The sequence below is a fragment of the Mus musculus genome, chromosome 6, assembly GCF_000001635.26.
Source record: "Mus musculus strain C57BL/6J chromosome 6, GRCm38.p6 C57BL/6J".
Classification (NCBI taxonomy): domain Eukaryota; kingdom Metazoa; phylum Chordata; class Mammalia; order Rodentia; family Muridae; genus Mus; species Mus musculus.
The window spans coordinates 143,030,043-143,049,002 of NC_000072.6; the positions used below are offsets into that span (position 1 = coordinate 143,030,043).

Consider the following 18,960-nt stretch of genomic DNA (forward strand, 5'->3'; position numbering starts at 1 on the left):
ACTGACTATGGTAACATTAAGCTAAAACAGATCCCAAAGGGCTAGACCCCTCTTCTACAATCAAATGCACCTTCATTACCTGGATTAACTCATCTTCAGGCAGAGACACTGTAAAGTTCACATGGCAGAGGCAGCAGGGGGTCATGGACCGAAGTTTGAAATACAGGCTCTGCAGAAAGGAGAGGACTGGTGACTTCCCTCTTCACGCACACTAATGAATTCGTGGCGTTAGCTGTCCAGAGACAGTATACCAAAAAAAGGTAAAACCCAAGAATGGAGAGCTAAACTGCCCCGCCCCTTGAGAGTGCAGTGTCAGCAACTGGGTGACAGCAAGGTTTAGGTGTTTATAGAATATGATCACGTAAACACAGAGGACATGAAGTAAGAGGTGGGACTATCTTGGAAGACAAGTGACCGAGGGATTCCAGTCACTGCATACCACCGCAATTAGCCAATACAACTTTATACAACCCACCACTCTGAGCAAAACACACACACACCAATAAAAGTTTACTCAGGCTCTTAAAAACATTCTACAGATGTACGAGATTTTTATGAAAGTTAAGCTACTGAGTTAAACACTTCTTTCCTAATGCTGTCTTAGAAGAGCAAGAATAAGCGAGTGGCCCAGTGTGGCCCAGGTGAGGCTGACAGGCTCACAGAAGCAGCCACATGAGGCACAGGGACAAGGAAGACTGGTCCAGTCAACTCAAGTTCTGAGTGGCAGGCTCCTACCTTGAGCAAGTTCTCACATAGGCCGTTGAAGTTCTTATTGAGAGCTTGGTTAGTCAAGTTGAGGCTACTTAGTCTGACCACTCTTACTGACGTGAACATCTAAGTGCAGGAGAAAGAACAACACGACATCTTATTTTTTTTTCCCAAAGTCTAATAATTGATAGAACTGGCAAATAATGAATAACTTTTCTTTTTTCTTTTTTTCTTCAAGGCAGGGTTTCTCTGTGTTGCCCTGGCTGTCCTGGAATTAACTCTTGTAGACCAGGCTGGCCTTGAACTCAGAAATCCACCTGCCTCAGCTTCCCAAGTGCTGAGATTAAAGGTGTCAGCCGCCGCCACCACCACCCCAAATAATGAATAACTACGAAAATTAAAAAAGAACAGTGTTTGTAATTGCTATTGGGGGTCAAAAAGAATTGGTATTTAAGTAATGTATATGCATTTGCTTCAATCTGATAAAAGTTTACCTGTATTTCTGATGTCCAGTTATTTATGCCAGGCATAATTTCTGTATTACAACTATAAAAACCTGCCAAAACAAATTATAATTAAGATAAGATAATTTACTGATTTTGAATTTTAGAAATAATATTTCTCAACTATAAAGTTTAAATATAAAATTTTCATTACTTTTGACTACATACTGAGTTCAACGCAGCTGAGATACATGAGACCCCATTTCCAAAACATAAATGAAATAACTAACTAACGAGAAAGCTAGTCCCCTGACAATAGGAACCAGAACACCGGACGCACACGATCTCAAAGTCAGCTTGCTGCGTACCTGAAGGGGGCGGGGCGTCAGTAAGGAGGGAGTGCACATCTTCCATGGCATCGGTGTCATCGATCTAGAGACAGAAAGATAAGGCTACTGTGTAACCATCGATCCAAATACGGAAGCTGTCCTGAGACCTAAAAATTATTTTCATTCTCTGAAAAGCTCAAGGTTTAAGAACTACGAAAATGCAGAGCCATTTCCCCTGCTAATGCATTTAACATGGGGGCTGGAGTGGTGTCTCAGGGCTAAGAGTGCTCTGCTGCTCTTCTGAGGACCAGAGTTTGGTTCGCAGCCCCCAAACTGAGACTCACAATGCTCTGAAACTGCAGCCTGAATGGATCCAGTGCCCTGGGTGGCAGCTGGAGTAAGATCAGCCCCATAGGATCATGGATCCTACACCCAATCTCCAGGTGGAAGAACTGTTTGCAAAGGATCTGGAGGCACTGCCTTGTCTGAGGAGCTGTGTCATTTGGCGTAGGCTTAGAGGTTTCAGAAGCTAGCTCTTTCTCTCTGCCTCCTACCTACAGATGAGTATGAAAGCTCTCAACTACTACCCCATCACCACGTCTACCTGCCTGCTGTCACATTCCCTGTCAGGATGGTCATGGACTCCACCCCTCTGGAATTGTAAGCATCAATAAACTCTTTTCTTCTAGAAGTTGCCTTGGTCATGATACCTCTTCATAACAATACAAAAGTAGCTGAGATACCCTCTTCTTGATTCTGCAGACACCCGCACATATATGTTCATACATACACAGAAACACACACATATAAACAAATAAAAATATAAAACAAAAATTCTAGCATCAGCAAATTTCACCATAGTAACAACTTCAAATACTGCTAGGTAAAACCTTTTATACATTAAAGTATACTGACATAATTATGCAGACTTTTCAAAAATGTTTATAAAAATACTCTACATATAATATAAACAAGCCTAAACAAAGCCAGGGTTTGTACATACAGCGTCCTACAGCCATGCTTACCTGCATTTCAGCTTCGCTGCCCAGTCATGGCCACACCTCAAGCCACGACTCCCCAAACACGACACAAGCAGAGTCACCGGTGTTCCCCATTTGTCTCCTCTCTCACTGAATCTGTCCCCTGCCCCCATCTTGTGCCCTCAATGGACGTACTTTTCTTTTGTGTCTCTACCCAGTCAGGATCCCATCACCTAATTTATCAGTTATGCTCTGGATCAAACTTCAGGGATCATCAGCCACCTGGAGAGCTTGTTAAGACACTTTTAGGGCCCAGCTTGACCTTGCCTTCCCTAGATGGGAAGTGGAGTCCTGACAAGCCCTTTTCTTACAGGCTCCAGGAAGCACTGGTGTTACTGTTAGCTGTGCTAGCCACCCAGCCCAGAGCCAGCTGCCTGCCTGAAGCACACTGCTTCCCCACTGACCTCCCTTCTCTCCCATCCTACACTGTAAAGCAATGGAAAGCAGACCCTCGTCAGGAGGCAGAGGGAGCTCAGCAGTGAAGAGCACACACTGCTCTGGCAGAGGACCCAGCTGAGAGCCCCCAGTGCCACACGCGGTGACTCTACAAATGCCTGTAACCCCAGCAGTGGGGATCTGGATCTCTGTGGCCACAGGGACAACCTGCATAAACTCACACATGTATACAAACATATGAATAAATCTTTAAATAAAAAAACCACATAAAACTAAAAATCCCTCTCTTCCCACCCAACTGCATGTCTGATGGGCGATTCCCTTAGCAGTTACCCGTGCTTCAGACTCTCCTCTAGAATCCCATCCCAACACAATTCCACTACCAGCTTCCAGAGCCGCTGGGTTCAAAGCAGCAGACCTCAACAACGTTCTTCTCACAAGGTGCCTGTATCATTCCCTTGTCTCTCAGGGGTGGGCGGAGGACACTGTTCCTCTCCTAAGCTACTCTCAGGGGTCGGTGGGGGACATTGCTCTGAGAACAGTGAGCTGCTGAGCACCATGCCACAGAGACTCCTCAGGAAAGGAGTTTAACTGTTCAAGACTGTCAACACCATCTCATGCATGCAGCAAGGACACACTGTACTCAGCACTCAGTGGGATTATTACAAAGTGCATACAGCAATATCTATCAAATGCAGTCATAACAAAGTAAAGACAATTATACTGTGTTAAAAACAGTACATTAGTCTGGGCATTGTGTCACATAGCTATAATCCCTGCTTGAACCACACTGTTCAAGATCTCAGTGGGTTCGAGGCCAGCCTGCTGGTCTACAAAGCAAGTTCCATAGAGAAATTTTCTTGAAAAACCAAATTGATAGGTATGTAGGTAGATGGGTAGGTAGGTGGGTGGGTGGATGGGTGGGTGGGTGGGTGGGTGGGTGGATGGATGGATGGATGGATGGATGGATGGATGGATGGATGGATGGATAGATAGATAGATAGATAGATAGATAGATAGATAGATAGATAGATAGATAGATAGATAGATAGATAGATAGATAGATAGAATAAAACCAGTACATTTTATATTTAAAGTCACCCAGGCTTACAAAAATAACTCCAAATGGTAAACTACTGCAGGCTGAGTGTCTTGTCCTGGAGTGCTTCAGACTCTGATGTCTACAAAGTTGTTAGAAGCTGAGCACTCCTACTCCTAAAATGCTCCAAAACCACAACTTTAAAAGTGAGCTTTCTAATGTTCTTTAGGGGGTCTCCTATAGTCCAAGCTGGCCTTGAACTCACCATACAGTGAGGAATACTTCCTCTGGAGCACCAAGATCAAAGGCTTAAACACCTTGTCCAGTTTACACGGTGCTGGGATCCTGTACAAGGCTTCATGAACATTAGGTAAGCACTTTACCAAATGAGCTACAGTCTCAGCCCCCAAATTTGTAATTGCTGGGCAATTCAGATTTTACACTTTTGATGAGTGTCAGGGCTTCATTGCTATTATGAGACACTATGGCCAAGGCAACTCTTATAAAGGCAAACATTTAATTGGGGTGGCTTATAGTTTCAGAGGTTTAGTCCATTATCATCATGGTGGGAAGCATGGCAGTCATAGTGCTGGAAGAGCCAAGAGTTCTACATTTTGATCCAAAGGCAGCCATGCGGAGACTCTCTTCCTCACTGGGTGGAGCTTGAGTATAGAGACTTCAAAGTCCACAGTGGCAACACTTCCTCCAACAAGGCTATCTTCCTATTAGTGCCACTCCCTACAGGCTAAGCATTCAAACACGAGAGTCTACAGAAGCCAAGCCTATTCAAACCATCACTATGAAGGTTGCTCAGCTTGCATTTTAACTATTATTTTATCCAAGTGGCTTCAGGGCTGTTTATATTACAGCAACAGTTACCAAGTGCTGCTAAGGTCAAATACATGAAATGTCTACAATTTCCCTGGTAGCTGTAACATAGTACAAGTTGTCAATCAGTTCAGAACCCAATTATAAAATATTTACCTTCTCAGACATTTACAACATTATTTCAATGCAGTATTACCTCTAAAACAAAAGCATCCTTTTTCCCGTGTGAAAGATCTAACTCTGTAACTTCATCAGAACTTTCCGACTGTGATCTTAGAAGTCTGGAGCGCTGTCTGGGTTCTGGGATGGGGGATCCTATCATCTCCTCAGACACCTCCTGAAAGAAATGTAATTACAGACACTGAATTCTTCAGTTTGCTTTTAAGGTTTTATATTAACATGCAGCTTCCTGATGAGAAAAAAAAATCCACAAGATACACTCACTGAACTCTAAAGCTTCCTTTCCAGGTCACAGACGATGCAGATGTTCTCTTTTATCTACAAAAGCAGGCTAACAGCCCAGGCTGTGTGTAACAAGGTCAAGGTGACATGTAGTGCACAGACAGGGAGCTACAATGAGGTGGGAACCTCCCCACCCAGGCACATGGACGCCTACACACTATCTAGATGTGCGCCTCTAAAGCACTTTAAAGTACGATTGGCTACAAAGATGGAAAGAGTCTCCAGAAGAGGGCACTAGTCTTTCAGATCCTGGCTTTTCCAGGAGCTCTATGATAGTTAATGTGAAGAGTAAGAAATGTGTGTGCATATGTCAAGATAATGCATACATTTACAAATGCATGCACAGGCTGCACAATTCACTTGCTAAGTAATCTCCAACAGCAACAAAACTCATCTTCTACAAACCGTGCACCAGATGTGTGTGTTTTAAACAGTTAACCTGGGCCATGATGGGAGCTCAACAGGCAGAGCCTGCTGCTCTTCCAGAAACCTCCTTCACAAGGTTCTAACAGAGGTTTTCCAAAATGGTGTTAAATGCTCACTGCTAGCATGTGCCTAAGAAAAAAAGACACCTATAGAGTTCTTTCTAGAACAAGAAACATGGCTGTAATAGAGCTTTTCTCTACAGGTTGCAATGAGCAAGAGAAAAAAATTTCTGGGTGTGTAATATCCCACAAGTCAAACATGTGAACACATGCGCACATGCACACACACACACACACACACACACACACACAGATACAGACACATGCACATGTGAGAAAATAAGACCTGAAAGGAGACCTGCCCTGTGTATACTGGAAGAGAGGAGGCCTCATCAAAAAGGAGACATTTAAGCAATGACAGTAAAGAGGTGAAGAATGCCCATGTCCTGAGGAAGACACCCTCCAAGTCCCTCCCTGCAGCCAGCGGCCGGTGCCTTCACTGGGCAGGCCCGAGTCACTCACCGGGGGGGTGATCTCATACAGCTCTTTGTTTTTTGCAATGGTGTCGTTTATTCTCTTCTGCATGTGGGAGATGTGCTGTTCATAGGAGCCATCATTAGGGGTCTTCCCAGCGATCTGGATTCCACCGGGTGTGGGTAAGGCTGCTAAGTAGACTCCTGTGGCCGACTTGTAAAAAGAACAGGGATATCATCAGACAAAACACCAAACAACAATGGCTTTAAGGTCTATGTCTAGGAATGTGCACTTTGCTTTGTACAAGAGACACATGGCTAGGCCATGTCTGCAAAAACATACAAAACCACTCTGCTAACAGGGTTGATGTACTCAGGGAGACTCCTGAGTAGATGGTGACAGCTCTGAAGGGGGCTCTCTAATTACATAACTGCATAACCAGCTATGCCTTTTAAATCTTTACCTCATACTTATCCAAGAAATAAAAGAAGAAAGATAAAGGTTGAATTCTGAGCGACTTGCCCAGGAGACTGTGACCTTCCAGGCAGGCTAAGCCTCAGCGTGAGCGCCAGGCCTGTCTGGGTCACTGTATGAGACCGTGTTTCAGAATGCCTAGAATCCATATATAAACCAACTTGGAATCAGGACTCCCTTAGCAACAGGAAAAGTTACTACAGCAGCTTTGCCCCCAATGAGCAGGCAGTCTGCCTATAGAAGGGCTACCGCGGAGAACAGCTGCGATCAAGTATGGAAAGGGCGTGGTGAGGAACCATGAGGCAGTCTGCTCTGTACATCTAATTCACCCACCTCACTCCATGGCCACTCACACAAACAATTTACTTGACACACTTATTTTACCGTTTAACCCAGTAACAATCTCTCATTCTAAATCAGTCAGTATACACTATCAGTATTGGAAAATTATGGGAAAGATAAAACAAGACAAAATGTGTGTGTGTGTGTGTGTGTGTGTGTGTGTGTGTGTGTGTGTGTGTGTGTGTAAGCTACCACAAGCAGAACAAACTGTAAGAAACCTAAGCATAAAGGTGGGGTGGCAGCACATACCTGTAATCCAGCTCTCCCAGAGCTAGAACCAGGAGGGTCAGAAATGCAAGACCAGCCTCGGTTACATAACAAGCTCAAGACTAGCCTGGGCTACACAAAACTCTATCTCAAAAAGAGCAAAAACAGGGCTGGCAAAATGGCAAGTAAAGGCCCCTCTGCAAAGCTTGGTGACCTGGGTTCCATCCATGAGACCTACATGGTGAAAGGGGAGAAGTGACTCCCACAGCTAGTCTTTGGTCCCAACATGTGCACCACAGTATGTGCACCATGGTTTGTGCATGTCTACAAGTAAATGTGAAACAATAATAAAGAAAAAAAGAAGCAGAATTCAAGTGGAGCTATGGGAATCCAGGGGCAGTAGCGCTTTCCATCTTGGATGCTTGTATATTTATGTGAAACCCATCAACTGTCAAGTTTTTGACATTCAAAAATGACATCTGCACAATGGCTAAAACTGGCTCTTGGCAGCACTCTCCCAGAACTTCATTAGCAGAGCCACAATGTAGCTCCTCATGTCAACTACTGAGAAGCCCTGACAAGCCTTAGCATCAGCTAACACTTTGCTAACACACTGGCTGATGACACACCAGCCTTGAACCGCAGAACCAGATGGACCTGGATTTGAAACCACTCTCAGCATTTATCAGCCCGTCTCTCTGGAATTACCCCATGGCAGCACTGTCTTCTCCTCTTAAGTGACATCTAGCAAGGGACTGTCCTGTCAGCTATCACAGAAGCTAGCCTTCCGATCCTGAAATTCTGGTGTTCACAGAGCAGTGGCCCAGATAATGGCATCCTACGGGAGCATGAAACATGGAGCAGGCCTGAGGTTACATCAATGCCATGAACTAAGCAGCTCACCACTGTCACCTCCTACATACAAAACCATACAGCTGAGCATAGGGGTGCAGCCTGCAAATCCAGTCCGCAGCAGGCGGAGGCAGAAGGATCATGACTTCAAGGCATGCACTCATTAGGAACAGCCTTGCCTCAAAACCTAAAAAACTAAATAAAATTTACATACTTAGCCTAATTAAAAAAAAAAGAGATGAAACAGAAAACAATTTTGCATTTTAACTATAAATTTATAGAGAAAAAAAGACTACAATGTCCATAGATTTTATAAATTAAATATCTCCTTAGGTGATGAAAAGATGACATAAGAAATACAATTTGAAATCTGTCAACACACAAATGAAAATCCTGTAACTGTCAACAGCCCAATATATAATAATAGAGTCCAGATCAGTGGTTTCAACTCTAGGAATGATGGACTGATTCGTTAAAACTATATAAAAGCAAACCACTGGACTTATTTCCTAAAACTTCTCCAACTGTTAAAGTCTTGATGTCTGTTTCTTTAGCTTAGTCGTCTACTTTTGTTAACTTACTCTCTTGAGACAGGGTCTTGCTGTATAGCCCAGGCAGGCCTTGATCTCCGATCACTGCTTCAGAGCCTGGTGCAGGACGCTGAGGATGCACTACCACATCTGTTTATCCTCTCTTAACTAACCCTCTGAGTCCCACACAACACTTCCTGCCTCGGAGTTGACAAAAGCCTCCCCACTCACCGCTAAGCCCATCAGCATGGTCTCGCCCACTGTGATCTGAATTCTCAGTCCAAACAAAGCATTCATTCCTTTGAGTTTGAGCTTGTTCATCAGTTGAGTGTGTACTTCATATTCCATAAACGGCAAGAGATTACTGATAGCTGTGGCATTGGCTTCTGCCTGTGCTTTCTTTTTTAATCGACATAACCTATAAAGGAGAATAATTCCGTAAGTGCACTGCATTCTTGGTACTGTCCTGAGAAATGTCCAGATTTGGATCTGGTTTACTGGGAGGGCCCTCATTAGGATGTTTGAGGTCTGATCTCCAGCACCATTAAGAAAAGACTGCGTCAAAGCATGCTTAGAAACACACAAGTCTCAGATTTGTTAGACTATAACCTGTTGCTCTGCCATTTCTGTCCCTCAGTGTATCTTTACTGGAAGTTCAAATAAGCAGAAACCAAAAACCTCAGGATCTCTAGAAATGCATCAATGGTCAGAATCACTACACAACTAAAAATCTTTGGCTCCAGGGCTGGAGATGGCTCAGCAGTTAAGAGCACTGGTTGTTTTTCCAGAAACCAGAGTTCAAGTCAGAGCACCCACACGGCAGCTTACAATCATCTCTAACGCCAGTTCTAAGGGATCTGATGCCCTCTTTTGGTCTCTGCAGGCATCAGTATGAACATGGTATACCTACATGCATACATACATACATGTAGGCAAAACACCACACACATAACTATAGGATGGATGAACAGCAGAGAGAAATGTTAGCTTAAGCACACAAATTATATGAGCACTGTTATGCAAGTGAAAGCTTTCAAAGAGAGCACAGATCAGCACAGCACACATACAACAGCCAGAAAGGCAGTGCTAAAGGCTGTCGTTACTGTGCACACAAAAAATACCTGCAGATAAAATGTTTCCAACATAAAAATAAATACATTTTCAGACAAACAAAAACAAATACTCATCACCAACAGATCATCAAAAAATACTCAAGGATATATACTTCAGGAGAGGGGGAGGAGACCCCAAATGGAAGCAGAAGACAGAAGAAAAACACTAAATAGAATAAAGTATATTTCAGAACAAAGCTCAATGTAATAACTTTGGTCTTAATCTGATGTGTAAAAGAGGATAGTATCAACAATTCCCAAACAGGACATGAACAGGTGAGGGGTGCTATTGACATACAAAGACATGATCAGGAAGTGGGGGGCTGTTGGTACAACTGGAACAACGTGAGACCTATTGCTCATCATATTAGGGTGTGAAGCAGAGGTCTACAACCCTGAAGCTCAGGAACAGGTTGTTACACTAGATTTAGAAACAAGAGACCCACAGGCATAAGCACAGCACATACACCATGGGTTGACAGAGGGTCCAAACCCATGGCTCCCATTAAGATAACTCAACAAACTCAAGGGCATTAACTATGTTAACATAAAGACTCAGGGTGCTGGAGAGACGGCTCATCCGTTAAGAGCACTAGTTGCTCTTCCAGAGGACCCAAGTTCAATTCCCTACATGGCACGCTGTCTGTAATTTCAATTCCAGAAGCTGCCTCTCTCTTTCAAACATACATTCAGGCAAAATACCAAATGCAGGTGAAAACAAAAAAAGAGAGCTGGAAGGTGGAGGCAGCTGCCTTTAATCCCAGGACTCCGGAGGCAGAGGCAAGAATGTCTCTGTGAGTTCAAGGCCAGTCTGGTCTATAGAACAAGATTCAGGACAGCCAAGACTACACAGAGAAACTTTGTCTTGAAAAAACAACAAAAACAAAAACAGACTGTGTGACACTAAAATCCAAATAGTCTCAGGAGAAATGGACCAAGCGTGTCACTACTGCTGAAGTTTCAAGGTGAAGACAGAAACATCCAAGGTGGGGCTGATGAGATGGTTCAGCGAGTAAGAGCACTGACTGCTCTTCCAAAGGTCCTGAGTTCAAATCCCAGCAACCACATGGTGGCTCACAACCACCTGTAATGAGATCTGACACCCTCTTCAGATAGTAGTGTCTGAAGACAGCTACAGTGTACTTACATATAATAAATAAATAAATTAAAAAAAAAAAAGAAACATCCAAGGGACCAGGAAACCTGGCCGTTGTTGGTGAACTAGACACTTAAAGCTATCTGCTGTATGTGTCACAGTCCAGGATGTCCTATCCAATGATAAACAGCTGAATTTTGCATGGAGGAAGCACTGTTCTTTAAAAGAAAACAAAAAACCCACCCTGTTCCAGAATATTTTAGAGGTCTCTAAAGCAGATATTTAGCCATACTCCAAACTAGAAGACAAACTAAGTCATAAATATAATAAACACATATACAACAGACTTGAAATGTTAAACCGATTCTGTGCGTACAAACTTGAGTGTTATAGAGTGTGTTTTTACTGACAGCTGTAGATGAGATAAATACAAGATAGAGTTGCCAAGTTGGTTCAGGATCAAACAAATAAGAAACAGTGTATATCGTTCAAGTCTATGTCTCTATACCTCATGGTTTCTCAAGGATACCAATTCAGCTGTCACAAACATACCTTGCCTGAATAAGACAACCTTTACCAACAACCACTGCGTCTGTGGGCAGATCGATAGTTGTGAAGAGAACATCAGGGACTTTTTGCTTCCTGCAGTTATAGCAATATGTGAGATGAGCGGGAAACGGCATGTTCAGTTCATCATATGGTATATGGCAGAATCCGCAGCCCACCGGTAAATTCTCTTCAATCCTATATAAATATATTTTAAAAGTAAGAAGGCACTCTGATCAGGGTCCGATACCTAGTCAGGCTCAATAAAAGATAAATAGCAAACAAAGTCATAGGGCATTTCTAAAATCCTTAAGTCATTTAAACACCATCTATTCCATACAGTGTATCTGTCATAGACAATGCACCTTACACCAGAGCAGTGTGCACTGACTGATAAATTACTAGCGACCATGAAATCAGTGCCAGTCCTCCTCCAAGGAGCAGCTGCGTCACACTGACAGAGCTGACTTCTGAGACAAAGATGGGGTTGGGAGGGGTAGTCATAGAAACCGATGGAGAGACAGCAAAGGTAGCATTTCCTAACGGTTAATGAATACAAACACATACACACAGAAACAAAGAAACAAATCAACTCTTGGTTGTCCATAGGAACCAAACGGTAAGACAGGAAATGCTTTGGCTGCAAACCTCCCCACTCCCAACCAGCTTACACAGTGCTAAGTGACATACAGGCTTCTGGAGGAAAAAGTGTTTCCCAGTAATAGCCCAGGTGAGCTGCAATAGCAAACTGCCAGGCAAAACATGCGCACTGGTAAAATAGTGGACTGTCAGTCACCACCTGTTTTCTGGCTGGATTGCAGGCCCACTCCACAGCAGAGACCTCATACCTAGTGCTGTAAACTTGGTCTTTGCCTGCGGTGATCATGGGCCCTATTAGGAAACTTCCACTGTTGCTTGCTAAATAGTGTCAAGTTGGCTTCTAAACGATCACATTTATAGTTACCCATGGACTAATGCTGCTCTTAGCCTTTGGTCAGAGAAGTTCCTCCCTGCAGTGGGGATGGTTAATACACAGTCTCGTGTGGTCACAGTGCGAAGAATAAGTAGCTGGACACTGAGTGTGAGCCCTAAAAGAATATCCAGACCACCCCTCCTCTCATCAAGGGACACTGCACAGTAAGGGTTGTTAAGAATGCTGAGAGCACAGGAGGATGGGAGAAGTGCTGGTGCTGGGAGCCTTGTCTTCTGTGAATGACACACAGAGTAAGGACCACTGATATGCCACTGTGCCCAAGGGAAGAGCTCAGGACCCAGTCCTCCAGAGGCTACTGACACACTGACAGCTAATGGCTCCTGAGGGAGGGAGAATAATCCTAGCCACTGATATGTCGTCTGTGCCCCAGCAGGTAACTTCCACTCCATGTTCACAGATGCAACCCCAATTAAATTCAGGATTTTGTTTCCCAAAAAGCCATAAAGCAGAAGGAAGAGCTGTTAGAGAGAAGAGTTTCAGTGGGAGCGAGAGGGTGAAAAGACAGTAGTGACGGGCAAAGTGACCAACATACATTAAACACATGTGTGGGATCACCAAAGAATCAAAAATCAGGAATTGGAAGAAAGTTGTAACAAAAGATTAAAGAGAAAAAATAGTAAGTTAGAAGAAGTTATACATTGAAATTCCTTATTTCTAGTAACAATATTCCTGCAGAGCCAAAAGAACTTCTTCGTATGACATGCGTATTACAAATAAACCAACAGTGAGCACCAACAACCACCCGTTCACTGCAAAGTGCTAGACTTGTTCAACAATGTGAACCCACACTAGGTACCTAACCTATCACAGCCTCTTCTATAAAACTGCAGTGACTATTTAGAAACGTCTGTCTTATGAGTGTTTTTGTTGTCTTTTGTTTTTGAAGATTAAGAAAAACTAACTACAAGTAAATCTAGCCACCTTGCAAATGTACTATCTACCTGACAGATGCAAATGCAGTCCCACTCAGCCTGCGCCAGCCTGGAGGACCACAGTAGCCACTGTGTAAATGAACCTCATTTTTTGTATCCATTCTTCTATCAGGGAACATCTAGGTTGTTTCCAGCTTCTGGCTATCACAAATAAGACCACTATGAACATAGTGGAACAGATGTCCCTGGGGCATGTGGGGCATCTTTTGGGTATATTCCCAAGAGTGGTATAGCTGGGTCTTCAGGCAGATCTATTTCCAACTTTCTGAGGAAACTCTAGGTTGATTTCCAGAGTGGTTGTACCAGTTTGTAATCCCACCAGCAATGGAGGAGTGTTCCTCTTTCTCCACATCCTCTCCAACATGTGTTGTCACCTGAGGTTTTGATCTTAGCCATTCTGACTCGTGTAAGGTGGTATCTCAGGGTCATTTTGATTTGCATTTCTCCGATCACTAAGGACTTTGAACATTTCTTTTGGTGCTTCTCAGCCATTCGAGATTCCTCAGTTGTGAATTTTTAGATTAGTTCTACACCCCATTTTTTGATTGGGTTGTTTGGCTTTTTGGTGATTAACACTTTTTTTTAAATAATTTTCTATAGCTGTAAGTTTGTATATGTGATAGTAGGCACTTATTATTTTTTTAAAAGATTTATTTATTTGTATGTAAGTACACTGTAGCTGTCTTCAGACACTCCAGAAGAGGGAGTCAGTTCTCGTTATGGATGGTTGTGAGCCACCATGTGGTTGCTGGGATTTGAACTCCGGACCTTCAGAAGAGCAGTCTGGAAGAGCAGTCGGGTGCTCTTACCCACTGAGCCATCTCACCAGCCTGGTGATTAACTTCTTTATATAATCTGGATATTAGCCCTCTATCGGATGTGGGGTTAGTAAAGATTTTTTTCCCCAATATGTAGATTGCTGATTTGTCTTATTGACTATGTCCTTTGCCTTACAGAAGCTTTCCAGTTTCATGAGGTTCCATTTATCAATTGTTATCTTAGAGCATGAGCCATTGAAGTTCTGTTTAGGAAATTTCTCCCTGTGTCAATGAGTTGAAGGATCTTCCCCACTTTCTCTTCTATTAGATTCAGTGTATCTGGTTTTATGTTGAGGTCCTTGATCCACTTGGACTTGAGCTTTGTACGAGGTGACAAATATGGATCTATTTTCATTCTTTTATATACAAACAGATAATTAGACCAACACCATTTATTGAAGATGCTTTCTTTTTTCCATTGTATATTTTTGGCGTCTTTGTCAAAAATCAACTGACTGTAAGTGTGTGGTTTTATTTCTGGGTTTTCAATTCTATTCCATTGATCACAGTGTCTATCTCTGTACCAATACCATGCAGTTTTATCACTATTGCTCTGTAGTGTAGCTTGAGGTTAGGGATGGTGGTTCCCCCAGCTATTCTTTTATTGTTATAATTGTTTTCGCAATTCTGCGTTTTTTGCCTTTCCAGATGAATTTGAGAATTGCTCTTTCTGTGTCTTTGAAGAATTGTGTCAGGATTTTGATGGGGATTGCATTGAATCTATAGTTTGCCTTTGGCAGGACAGCCATTTTTACTATGTTACTTCTGCCAATCCATGAGCATGGGAGATCTCTCCATTTTAAGATCTTCTTCTATTTCTTTCTTGAAAGACTTGAAGTTATTATCATACAGATCTTTCACTTGTTTAGTTAGAGTTACCCCAAGACATTTTATATTATTTGTGGCTATTATGAAGGGAGTTGTTTCCCTAATTTCTCTCTCAGCCTGTTTATCCTTTGTATAAATTAAGGAAGGCTACTGATTTATTTGAGTTAATTTTATATCCAGCCACTTTGCTGAAGTTGTTTATCAGCTGGAGAAGTTCTGTGGTAGAATTTTTGGGGTCAATTATGTATACTATCATATCATCTGCAAATAGTGATACCTTTATTTTTTTCTTTACCAATCTGTATCCCCCTTGATCTCTTTTTGTATGTACTCACTAATAAGTGGATATTAGCCCCCCAAAAGTACAGAATACCCAAGATACAGTCCACAGAACTCAAAAAGGTCAACAAGTTGAAGTGCCCAAGTGAGGACGCCTCAGTCCCACTTGGGAGAGAAAAGAAAACAATCACAGGTGGGGAGGGAGGGAGGGAGGGAGGGAGGGAGGGAGGGAGGGAGGGAGGGAGGGATCTGAGAAGGAAAGGGAATGGGGTGGGGGAATTGGGTGAGGGAAAAGAGTTGAAGTCCTGAGGGCCAGCAGAAAGAATGGAAGCAGGCAACCTTGGGAGACAGGAGGTTGAGGGGGACCCTCTAGAATGTACCAGGGACCTGGGAGGTGACTCTCAGGATGCAAAGGTAAGGACCTTAGATGAAATGCTGGACAGTAAGGAGAGAGAATTTATAGAGCCCACCTCCAGCAGGAAGACAGGACATCAGTGAGGGGTGGGGTTGCCATCCCACAGTCACAACTCTGACTCATAATTGTTCCTGTCTGAAAGAATTACAGGGATAGAAATGGAGAAGAGCCTGAGGAAAAGAAGGTCCAGCTCAAGGGGAGGTCCCAAGGCCTGACACTATTACTGAGGCTATGGAGCACTCACAAAAAGGGATCATGACTGCCCTCCAAAAGAGCCAACAAGCAGCTGAAAAAGTCAGATGTAGATATTTGTACCCAACCAATGGACAGAAGCAGCTGACCCCTGTTGTTGAATTAGGGAAGGCTGAAAGAAGCTGAGGAGAATGGCGATCCTGTAGGACCATCAGTCTCACTTAATTTGGACTCCCAAGATCTCTCAAACACTGGACCATCTAACAGGCAGCATATACCAGTTGATATGAGGCCCCCAACACACACAGAGTAGAGGACTTCCAGGTCTGTGTTCATTCAGAGATGATGCACCTAACCCTCAAGAGACTGGAGGCCCCAGGGAATTTAGAGGTCAGGTGAGGTGGGGGTGGGGAGGAGGTATGGGATGTGGAACAGTTGGAGGGACCAGGGTGGGGATGGGGGCGGGACTAAAACATGGAGTGTTTAAAAATTAATTAAAAACAAAAATGTAATTGAGGAAAATACATAATAATAAAAAATATTTAAAAAATAAAAATAAATAAAATAAAAATTCCTCAAAAAAAAAGGGGGAGATTTGTGGTCAACTTAAGAGAGAGAAAAAGGCTGAGCGGTGGTGGCGCACGCCTTTAATCCCAGCACTTGGGAGGCAGAAGCAGGTGTATTTCTGAGTTCGAGGCCAGCCTGGTCTACAAAGTGAGTTCCAGGACAGCCAGGGCTACACAGAGAAATCCTGTCTCGAAAAACAAACAAAAACAAAAACAAAAAAGAGAGAGAGAGAGAGAAAAGAAAAAAGATAAATTAACAACAACAAAAAATACCCCACCAATGTATCTTAAATAAAAACAAATCATAGTTTTAAAAAAAGAAAAGAAAAATACGTGTGCCTAAGATAAAGGGTCCAAGTTGATACAAATGAGCAAACTGTATTCGTTAGAGACGTGAGGTTATAACTGAGAGTAAAAGAAATTAGGTCCATTTTATGGCAATTTATGACATTTACAAAAGGGAAAGGTATACCTGAAATTCTCCTGCTGTTAGTCATGCATGGGACTTGATGCTGTGTAGGACAGGATCCCGCACAGCAGTCAGCGCAGGCCAGCTAACAGGAAGCAGGCATGTAACCTGGCACTCGCACCAACTGTACAGAAAACTACCTGGCTCTGAGATTTACAAAGCCAGACTCTCCCTCCTCAGTTTAGAATAGCAAGTTATGACAACCTTTGTTCCAAACAGCCCTCCACAGTGCCTTCCTGCAGAAACCGAGGGTTCAGCACAGCTGCCGTGCCAGACGCTGATAAAATACAGACTTCTTCACTAGAAAACAAAATAGCAACAACAACAAAACAAACAGGTTAGCATTCCCATCAATAAACCTTCAGAAAACACTAAATATCAAGAGTGATAAACTGAGTCCAAGTCAGACTATCCTACATGTTCGTTAGTATGCAAACACTACCCCCAAGCCTAGGCAGGAAACACAAGCTATGTGAGCATCAAACGTGGAGGCGAGAGCTTCCGGAAATGTTAGAGTTCCAACTATAAATCTAGTAACAAGCTACCAAACTATTACTCTAACTATGTATAAAGTGTTATTAAAATGATCCTAAAAGCACACCTATATAAGTAATCTATGGTGCTACAGCATAATCTGCATTAGAATTACAAACACACCCAAGATAGTACCCAAAATATACTCAACAAAACTTGAAATGGATCACTCGCATGTGTGTGTATGAATCTTATTTTAAAAAGAATTCTTTAAAATTTTTCATGTCAGATTGCCTGTCTTGAAAGCAACAGTAATTAGGCAATCGATACAGCTGCTGGGCCTCACCCATAGCAACTGAGACAAGTGCAGCAGAGGAGAGAAGGGAGAACAAAGGAGTAAGTGGACAGAAGCCAGAGAGCAAGACAAGATCAGCCATGTGACATCTGAGCACAGGCGTCAGGTTCAGGGCAGATGGGCTGTGGGTGCCTGAGGAACAGGCAGAGTTCAGGGCAGCATGTGCTTCAGAAACCTCTGTCAGTAACACTAGGAAGGACAGGCTGGAACAGGAAAACATTAGTGAAGACTTAAACGCAAACATGTTTTGAGAGCAGTAGCTTCTGGCACATGAATCGGGACTACAGTAAATTCAATGGACTTAGAGGCCTTGTGCCCGTGATTCAGCTTTAAGTTCTCCAGGCTCTGTCCTTCCAGCACTCTCCACACGTGCACGCACTCTCCACACGTGCACGCGCTCTCCGGCCTCCACACATGCCTCTTCTCTGCACTGCTGTCATTCTCGTCTAGTCTCCGTGATGCAAGCAAGCATCAGTCAGTCCATCACTGCACTTCTGAATGACAGTTCACTCGCACTCCATTTCCACTAACATTCCCATCCTACTTCAGACTTCTGGTCCTCTGGGATCCTGAAGCATCCTAGAATATCTCAACAATAAAACTTACTATAGATGTCACAGTTTTCCAACACAATATAAATTTCTTAGCAAGAATCATGTCTTAAACATCAAAGCCTTCAGACATAAAAGCATATGGCAGTAAACCCACTCACAAGGCAGGACTACCTACCAGAGAATAAGGTAGAGCAGTTGTTAGTAAGATGGTGTTTAATAAAAGGGGAAAGGTTACTATGGGGGCTGGAGAGATGGTTCAGTTGCTAAGAGCACTTTTTGCTCTTGCAGAGGACCCAGCTTCGATTCCCAGGACCCTCATGGTGGCTCACAAGCATCTATAATCCCAGCTCCAGGCCACCCAACAGGCACACATGTGTTATATGTGCATTCATGCAGCTAAAACATGCCTATACATAAATTATAAAAAAGTAACCTAAGCAAAACAAAAAGTCTATTTATTCTACGGCATTAGAATGGTTCAAATGTGTAACACATGGTCTGGAACAATAAAAAGCACAAAATGATAAAGAACACAGCTCAGTGATACTCATATTTACTATAGTTAATGACCTCTCTCTGACAGAATGAGCAGAGAATCGGGTAGCATGCATTATACTGTGCAACGGTAGACAGCACAGGGTCTAATGGCCTCTGCATTATAACAAATACCACCTTTCTAGAAGGGAATAGAGATAGGGTTCCAGGAAGATAAAATAACAAAAAAAAAGAAAAACATATGGAGCTGGAGAGATGGCTCAGCGGTTAAGAGCGCTGACTGCTC

The 18,960-nt window shown here is 43.0% G+C and overlaps 1 protein-coding gene across 25 annotated transcripts in view; it reads right to left on the bottom strand.

Annotated features, from left to right (window-relative positions):
- Window positions 1-18,960, bottom strand: part of C2cd5 (C2 calcium-dependent domain containing 5) — an 89,236-nt gene that overhangs the window by 19,123 nt on the left and 51,153 nt on the right. For 24 of the 25 annotated variants that reach the window (XR_001785180.2, NM_001286578.1, NM_001362118.1 and 21 more), the window contains 9 exons: window positions 17,001-17,096; window positions 11,310-11,501; window positions 8,781-8,967; window positions 6,193-6,357; window positions 4,980-5,120; window positions 1,520-1,583; window positions 1,203-1,264; window positions 736-834; window positions 80-169 (listed from right to left, as the gene is read on the bottom strand). Coding sequence is in view for 23 of the 25 variants with exons in the window: in NM_001286578.1 (NP_001273507.1) it covers window positions 80-169; window positions 736-834; window positions 1,203-1,264; window positions 1,520-1,583; window positions 4,980-5,120; window positions 6,193-6,357; window positions 8,781-8,967; window positions 11,310-11,501; window positions 17,001-17,096 (1,096 nt within the window). In the remaining 2 variants the exon portion in view is untranslated. Of the gene's footprint in view, window positions 1-79; window positions 233-735; window positions 835-1,202; window positions 1,265-1,519; window positions 1,584-4,979; window positions 5,121-6,192; window positions 6,358-8,780; window positions 8,968-11,309; window positions 11,502-17,000; window positions 17,097-18,960 lie in introns of all 25 variants that reach the window. The other variant, XR_001785182.2, reaches the window with a different exon arrangement.